This window comes from Fulmarus glacialis, unplaced genomic scaffold (assembly GCF_000690835.1).
Source record: "Fulmarus glacialis isolate BGI_N327 unplaced genomic scaffold, ASM69083v1 scaffold29244, whole genome shotgun sequence".
Lineage (NCBI taxonomy): Eukaryota > Metazoa > Chordata > Aves > Procellariiformes > Procellariidae > Fulmarus > Fulmarus glacialis.
In genome coordinates, this window is record NW_009206575.1 from 13,283 (window position 1) to 22,005 (window position 8,723).

An 8,723-nucleotide genomic window follows, 5' to 3' on the forward strand; every position below is an offset into this window, starting at 1 on the left:
TTTCCTAGTTTTATAGCATGAGAAATGAGTCGTCATAGTTCAGCTTCAGGCCACTGAAGCTCACAGAAGTGTTAGCAAGCAGAAGTTCCATCTCATCTGTACATACAGACATGTGGCAGTGCTTGGGCCTCTAGATTATAAAATCATAGAATGGTTTGGGTTGGAAGGGATCTTTAAAGATCATATAGTCTAACCCCCCTGCTGTGGGCAGGGACATCTTCCACTAGACCAGGTTGCTCAAAGCCCCACCCAACCTGGCCTTGAACGCTTCTAGTGATGGGGCATCCACAACTTCTCTGGGCAACCTGTTCCAGTGCCTCACCACCCTCGCTGTAAAAAATGGTAGATTTATATCCAATCTAAATCTACCCTCTTTCAAGGTAAAACTGTTGCCCCTTATCCTGTCACTGCCAGCCCTGGTAAAAAGTCTCTCTCTGTCTTTTTTTGTAAGCTCTCATTATGTATTGAAAGGCCACGGTAAGGTCTCCCTGGAGCCTTCTATTTTCCAGGCTGAACAACCCCAATTCTTTCAGGCTTTCTTCATAGGAGGGGTGTTCCAGCCCTCTGATCATTTTCGTGGCCCTCCTCTGGACCTGCTCTAACAGGTCCATGTCTTTCCTGTGCTGGGGACCCCAGAGCTGGACGCAGTACTCCAGGCGGGGTCTCACCAGAGCGGAGTAGAGGGGCAGAATCTCCTCCCTCGACCCACTGGCCATGCTTCTTTTGATGCAGCCCAGGATACGATTGGCTTTCTGGGCTGCAAGTGCACATTGCCAGCTCGTATCTAATTTTTCATCCACCAGCATCCCCAAGTCCTTCTCTGCAGGGCTGTTTACAGCGTAAGAAGTATATTCAACAATGATTAGTGTTGTGTGTCTGAGTCAACAGATACTACTAGTTCTGTTTATGGTTTCTGTTTATATTAAGTAACCAAAATTCACATTCAAAATTATCAATAGATGGGATTCTGCCATATATTGTATTAAGTCAGGTATACTATCATTCTGGGGAAACAAATTTACGTGATTGCTTGAACTATATGTAGCATCTTACTTAATAGCTATTTATAGATATTTCTAGAATTTGTCTTTTTTAAACTCACGTGAGTGTTAATTAGTCATCCTGCAGCAGTGTCTCCAGAGCTCAACCGTGCTGTGAGTGCGGATGAATGTCCCTAGTTTTGAGTTGCCACCAATAATTTAATTTGATATCACCTATTTCATTTATTGGAAGAAATATTGGATAATGTTTCCTACTCACTTTTTCCATTCCATTCCACGTGTGATTTAATAGATCTGTTTTAAACTTAACAGTTTGTCTTGTGTTTTAAATTCCGTGATTCCTTGAGTGGAAGCCATTCCAAATTTTCAGCATTCATGTCTCCCATCTATGCACAATTTTCCAGTTCTCTTATGTGCTTTTTGAGATAGGAGACTCAGAACTGCAGACTGCATTGAAGCTGGCCAGTGTATTAATCCATATGGTATCACAATGTTTTCTTCTTTATCTCCCTCTCCCCCCAATAATTGTACAGTTTGGTTTATGGACTGCTATTGAGCATTAAATTGTCATTTTTAGAGCTGCCTGTTACCATGCTTAAGCTGTAACAGTCAACTCGGAGACAGTTGTTACATAGTTAAAATTGGGATTGTTTTTCCCTTCATTTACATTTTCATGTTTATTTGCACTGAATTCCTTTTGTCATTATACTTACTGCAAGATCCTTCCACAGTTCTTTGCATTCAGATCTCATCTTTATTTCTCTGAATAATGTGGTACTGCCAGCAAACTTTGTCATCTCGCCATTCACCCTGCCTTTTCTAACCATTTACAAATACGTTGTTCAGCATAGTTCTCAGCACAGATTCATACAAGAACCAGCTGATGATACCCTTCACTGTGAAAGCTGACCATTTATCCCTGTCCTTTCTTTTATGTCTTTAAACTAGTTATCTCTGTGGGGACCTTCCCTCTTTTGTTCGTTTTTTAAAAAATGAAACATTTCTTAATCTAGAAGTATTTTTAATCTCAAATTATAATCGTGATCAAATGGTTACCTGGAGGGAGAGCAGGTCTATGAGGTGTAAGGGTCCATCCAAGCACTCGCAGTTTCACTGACAGGATGATCAGCTAGTAAAGCTTTAACAGTGCTACTGTCATTTTCCATTATTACTTCATATAGCTCTTCATGGCGTGAATTTTATTTCCTCTGCTCACAGGAGAACACAGTGGCAGGCCTACTGGCTCCTTTGATTATGTTACTCATAGACAAGGGAATTGTAATTTTTGTAATGAAAATCCATAATCAGAAATGGAGGATTTGGAATCTCACTCTTGAACAGTGTCGTTCTTTGAGATGTCTGCTTCTAGAATAGCTTTGAAATAACATTTTAAAACATCTTAAAAGTACTATAAAACCAGCAAAAGTTTAAGAATGAAAAGAAGCCTTAAGTTGCCTTTCTTGCTAGTGCTAATTTCTATTTAGTAGAAAAAAAACCCTGTACTAAGCAATAGTGCTTTCACTTCTCATCCAAACATACCTAAGCTCAGAAACCTTGTGATATAGACTAAGTAAAACCAGTAATTTCATATTATGTTTTCTTTTATCTAGCAAGTATGTCTTTTTTTCTAGATACATAATGCTAGCATTTCTCCTCCTTAGTGGTCCTAAAGCCAAAATATATGGATAAAACTCAAGTTTTTCCAGTCAGTGCTCTCTACTCAGGTCTGTTACACTTTGTTTTTTTCCATAGCAACTTCCAGAACCAAGCAGCATGTTGCAGCTGTATTTATCATATATTGTTTTACATTATGTCCAGCCCAAAGATGATATTTAGTCCTCCTTCCTGCTACATCAGTTGGTCTAATTTGCTGTCCGCTCTTGCCTGTTTCCGTTGACAGTACTGTTCTGCAAATTTCCCATTTTCTGCTAGTACTTTATCTTTCCACTAAATCTTTGTTTTTCCTGTTCTGCTTTCCTTCCTTTTTTCCTAGATCCTCCATATGTGGTCTTTCTGCCCAAACGGTGTTGCCAACATATAATTTGGTATCAGCTATGACTATCTTTTTCACTCACTAATGAAAGTGGTAAATCATTATTATCTTATACCTGTGAAGCACTAGATTTTATAGACTTTGAAACAGCTGAAATTTCATAATTCTTTATATAGATATATTTTAGATTTTATATTGCCTTGTTTTGTAGCCCAGAAATATCTTTTTACATGGATCAGATCATCATGTAAAAATAGGAGACTTTGGATTAGCCTGCAAAGACCTTCTTTGGGATGATGCAGACCAGCGGTTTAAGACAGAAAGGATAAATGGTAAGAGAAAAAAAGCTTAATGGGGTTTCTATGATGTTAAAACCATTAGGTATTAAATTCTTAAGTGAAATGGTAACAATGTAATGCTAGCTGAGTAAGTCTAAATTGCCTTTTTAAAGGACTGACGCATACTTCAGGCGTGGGGACTTGCCTCTATGCCTCACCAGAACAATTGCAGGGATCTCACTATGATTTCAAGGTAGGGAGTATTTTTTTTTCTAATTTTTCTATCACATGATGATAGATAATAGGAATAAAACAAGCCTTTCAGTAGGTAAATACATAATATTTGGTAAACACATGAATATTCCTACTGTTACTCCTAATGTTTTTGTTGAAACATGGATTTCAACTTTGCCTTCTAGTTTGCTACTAACACAAAAATTATTTGTGTTTCTAAGATCATCTTGAGGAATCTATAGATTTTAGCTCATATTCCTTTAGTAGTGTCATGATACTTTTCATACCATCATGAAACTTCATTGTTGTGAAACTTTTTCATATCGTGAATTTTTTATGAGAAAAAGAAATCTAGTAAGTAATTAAAAATACCAGTTATCCCAGAACTTTTTCTTCACCCCATTACCAGTCAGACATGTACAGCATGGGTGTTATCCTGCTAGAACTCTTCCAACCATTTGGAACAGAAATGGAAAGAACAGAAGTTCTTACACATTTAAGGAATGGCCAAATTCCTCATACTTTCTACAAAAAATGGCCTGTTCAAGCCAAGTACGTTAAACTCCTCACCAGTCAGAGAGCTACAGAAAGACCAACTGCTGCTCAGCTTCGTGAAAGTGAACTATTTCATACCACAGAACATGTAAGTTATGTCAATAACCTCAACCTTTACAGGATAAAGAAATATAAAAGGAAAATGCCCTTTGTTTCCCTGCCTGTATTATGGGGTTGTTTTGGTTTTCTTTTAACTTAAGAGGCTTGTGTGATTAAGACTCTTTCTTTTCTGATTACAGTATTTAGCCCACTGTATTAATGTTTCTGGTGAAATGAGATAAATGGTCATTAAGTATAGGTAACTTTATGAAGACTGGACAGTTGATTTACATACAGCTTGAGGTGTTTTTATAGGTCAGAAAAACTTTTGAAGCTTTTCATCAGCTCTGCAGAATCTTATCATTTTCCCTTTCCTTGCCACACTTTTTTGTTTGTGGATTAAGTTGTAGTATCAAATACGCAGAACAGCTGTGGTGCTGCACAGCTGGTGCTGTAGTGGATTGCAAACACAATTCAGATAGGTTAATAAGGCTTTATCCTTGCCTGTCTATAAATTAAGTAAACTGACTCTCATTTTCAGGTTATTTCTAACCTACAACAGAAGGTGAGACAGCAAGAGGAAGAAATAGAGAAACTGAGAGAGAGAATAAGACTGCTTTCTGAAGAACAAGATGAAAATATGAGACTAGGTTCTCCTGTTTAAGTACAGGAAGAACTAACCTCTGTTGTATGCTAAGTTATAGAAAACGTTTCTTGTTTTTACATAAAAATATTTCAATGCATTTTGATTTTCCTGTCTGTTCTTCAAAGGTATTAATCTTTTTGTCTTAGTTCAGAAGCCTCCAGTCAACAGAAAGGATCCATGTTGCACTTAGCCTCAGTATAATTTAACTTGTGTAAATAAGCATTTGGGTTACAGGGAAAAATATAAGGAAAAATTAAAAGTGCAGCTTGTATTTATAAAGGGCTACTTTAGATACCTTATAATCATGAAACAAACATGCATGTTATGCACTGGTTACAAAAAAGGAAGGTCACACCCAAAAGGTAGCTGTAATTTTTTTATTGATTTTATAATTCTGTCCAACTGTAGTACTTGGATACATCTCAGAAAGGACTCAAACCACTACAGCAGGCATGAGGTGGAATAAGATTAAAATTACACCATTATGAGGAGTACAGGCTTACTTCAGTAGCTTCATAACAGAGCTGAAAGGTGCCAAGTTCTCACATGACTTCATCCATTTTTGCACATTGGCTGGGGCAGCATTCATACTACCTGTCTGCTGAAGCGCACACCACGCAACAATGTCTGCTACGGTGAGTTCATTTCCCACCAACCATGACGTCTTGCCCAGGGCAGCATTCATAGAGCGCAAGACTGCTCCTTTTTCCTTACTGCTGCCTTCTTTTAGCTGGAAGATGGCTGTATCAACCCAGCTGTCAATCAGAGTTGAAGTAACTGCATTGTACTTCTGGCCAAACAGGGAAAAGAGAAATCTAGCGATGTTCCCCTCTCCTTCAATAGGGCACATTGTTTGAATGCTAAACTTCATCTGGGGTTTTGGAACTGAAATTAAGAAAAGAAAAAAAGTGAATGCCACATGGTAGAAAGTTAAATGTAATGGTAATTCCATGATGTATTTGATTTGTGATGCCAGCAACACTGTTAACATCTTTAACCTGATGAACAATTTTCCATTTTCTTAGGCTAAATACTTAGACTAAGGCAGAAACCTGCGATAAAGAGATCACTTTTTGCAAACTTCAGCCCAATCTCCCACCTAATTTCTATTCTAGCTAACTTATTTGTAGAAACTGAAAAACACTTCTATAAAAAAATCCTGTGGGTACAACCAACCATGTAAATGCCACGTGTATTTTAATAGCAGTAACCACAATCTTCCTCCTCTATCCCCAACATTGTTCACAGCTATAAAAGGAGAGCTATCTGCCGTACGTATCCATTGTGTGTCAGCACAAAGACACCAAAGCATCTGTTGTCAAGGCTTTATAGACAAGTTTCATTTTCTCACCGACTGTAAAATACTGATCTACAAGATAACTTCATTCTTACCATCCTTCCAAATAAGAGTAAAGCCCAACTGATATTCGTGACGTGGTTGCTTCTTAGTCTGCTCTCCAAAGCATTTCAAGAGGTTTTCTGGCACACTTTTCACCGATGAATGTGTGTGAACAGCTGATAATACTTTATAGCGTTCACAAAGCAGACTGTGTAGTACTAATAGTGACAGCGGAGGCAGAGAAGGATTTGCGTTGATTACGATATCTTTCAGGGCACCATAATCCTGAATGGAAAGGAAGACATTCAGCAGATAAGACACATTCCAGATCAGACTTTGAAGTAGTGGAGTTTTCATTTGACACCTAAATGTATGTAGCCATGCATGTGTATATCTGCAATTCTAATGATATTCAAATAATTCAAGTTTGGACATTAAACATTTAAACATCTTCCTTTCTCAACAGTAATATAATTCAAGAACACAACTGCAGTAAATTCTAGTCCAATCTGAAGCCAAAGTTAAAATTTTCAGTTAGTAACAAACAAGAAACCAACTGTCATAATTTCAAAATTAACCATTCTAGCTTGGACTTATATCAAAATGAGAATATATGGGATTTAGCATTTATAAATGTTTGTATCTATAATCTGGATGCCCAAAATGAAATGGTATTTTTAAGAATGTAAGACTTGTATATTGAGTTCTGAGTGTCCCAGGTTTTAACGCCACCCTTCCAACCCTGAAAATCTGAGAGCAAAGAAAGTATCTATCAACATACATGCTCAACTAAACTTACCTTTCCAAGCATCAGATCTAAATCTGCTCCATTTGTTGTCAAAGGAGAACATTCATCAGTTTGAATTATATTAGTTACATCAAAGTCAGCGTCTGGGGTTTGTATCATCTTTGAGAGACCATCGACAGCACTCTTCAGTTCATACAAGCGTTTTAGAATTTCTTCCTGGCGGGATTCAAGTGCTTGAAGTGACGGGTCAACCTCTTCCTATAGGAGGGGAAAAAACAAGGTCACATAAATGTTCACTCAGCTCAGCATCAAAATAGTCCACAGCTCACTTGACAATAAGTTTTGGAAGACTTAAAACACATTCAAATAACCGTGACATCATGGAATGTCATGGTCTTAAGTCTATTAGTTGTCTTTTCTTTTGTCTGCATGAATGTGGTGGGAGATAAGCTATTTAATCAAATCTCTGAAACGTTTTTTTTTAAACCACTAGCTACAGAAAACTCCATAACGTAGTAGAAGTCAGACACAACCACAGAAACTTAAAGTTGGCAGTGAAGTGCTGAATTAAAACCTGAAAAACCAAGGATAGCTTGTCGGGATTCCCTTCAGCCCAGAAGAGCAAACCGATAGAGCTTGTGTTGAGGCTGCCAAACAAGGAAACTTTTTGACAATTCAGGTAGTTAATAAAAGTGAAAAAACCTGCAGGTTTAGATGGGTGGGGTATCATATGAAATCACTCTTTGTAGTCACTCTTTGATTCAGAGAATATAAACTATAGAGAAAAAAAGAGCATAGGCTTTGTTACATGTTTATCCCAATGCATCTTTTTGTTATATCAATTATCTTACAAATTTCTTATCTGACAATGCTACCTCTTTTAAAAGATGAAAAATATATTCCTGTGGGAGGTTTTAAGTCTACAAATTTACAATAATGTTAAAGAAAAATCTTTATATAGATAATCCATTTCTAAGCATCCTGAATAAGGATTAACAAAACCCAACCTATCAACCAAACTTCCTTCTTTCAGTCTAATGGATAGAGATAACAAGCAAGGCATCCAAGTGAAATCTTGATACCCTCTTACACAATATTTTCAAAGACAAGACATGGAAACACTTCTTAAGTGACCATTATTTGGCTAGTACACAATTCCGTGAAACAAAAACCACTCTCAGAGGAGATTGGTAGTTAATACTTTGCTGTTGCAATGGGAGGGCATCTTAGGAAGCATTCCTGTGAAGTTCTGCCCCAAGTCTGCTCCTACTCAGTATCTCCACCAGCAACCTGGGTGACAGCACAGCAAGTACTAACTGAAAAGATGTTATGGCACCAAGCTAAAAATGGCCACAAGCATCCTGGAAGAATTCAAAGCATCCCTGACACTGGAGAGAGGCTGAAGTCAATTCGATTAATGTAACATAATATTTTGCATTTTTGCCTCATTTAAGAAAGAAGTAACTGAGACGAGAAATAGGAACTAGCCAGCCACACACCCTCTATCTCAACAACAGAAAAGAAAATAGACCGGAGCCAACAGCGCGATGATGCAGCAGGAAGGGACGAGGCCGCTGGGACACAGGCACCGACCCAAGGGCTTGCCAGAACGCAGCTCGGCAGGGTACTCCAAATACGGCGGTTTGAAATAAGAACCGAGAGGGAGACACACACGAGCCCAGAAAAGCCAAGCTGAGAATTACCGAAGGCTTTAAAAACATTACAGGGACATTCCTGGAAAAGCTGAGCTTATTTAACCCTCGAACGAACCACTGATAAGCGAGGAGGAACCAGCGCTCGCCTGTGCCACTGCGCCCCTCCTGCGGGCTAAGGCGGTGGATCGCGGGGACCCGGCCCCTGTGAGCTCCCCGGCGCCGGAGGCTTCTCCCA

At 38.4% G+C, this 8,723-nt stretch overlaps 2 protein-coding genes across 2 annotated transcripts in view; one reads left to right on the plus strand and one right to left on the minus strand.

Moving 5' to 3' along the window:
• Positions 1-4,849, plus strand: part of EIF2AK1 (eukaryotic translation initiation factor 2-alpha kinase 1) — a gene marked incomplete at its 5' end in the record, with an annotated part of 17,751 nt that extends 12,902 nt beyond the window's left edge. Inside the window, 4 exon segments of the mRNA XM_009575799.1 lie at positions 3,206-3,326; positions 3,446-3,525; positions 3,916-4,149; positions 4,642-4,849. Of these exon segments, the coding sequence (XP_009574094.1) occupies positions 3,206-3,326; positions 3,446-3,525; positions 3,916-4,149; positions 4,642-4,764 (558 nt within the window).
• Positions 4,850-5,109: 260 nt separating this feature from the next.
• AIMP2 (aminoacyl tRNA synthetase complex-interacting multifunctional protein 2) lies at positions 5,110-7,091 on the minus strand (the record flags this gene model as incomplete). The annotated part of the gene is made up of 3 exons (XM_009575801.1): positions 5,110-5,631; positions 6,139-6,370; positions 6,885-7,091. Coding segments are annotated over 3 exons (825 nt in total), but the record flags the coding sequence as incomplete, so codon positions are not given.
• Between the last annotated feature and the right edge of the window lie 1,632 nt (positions 7,092-8,723).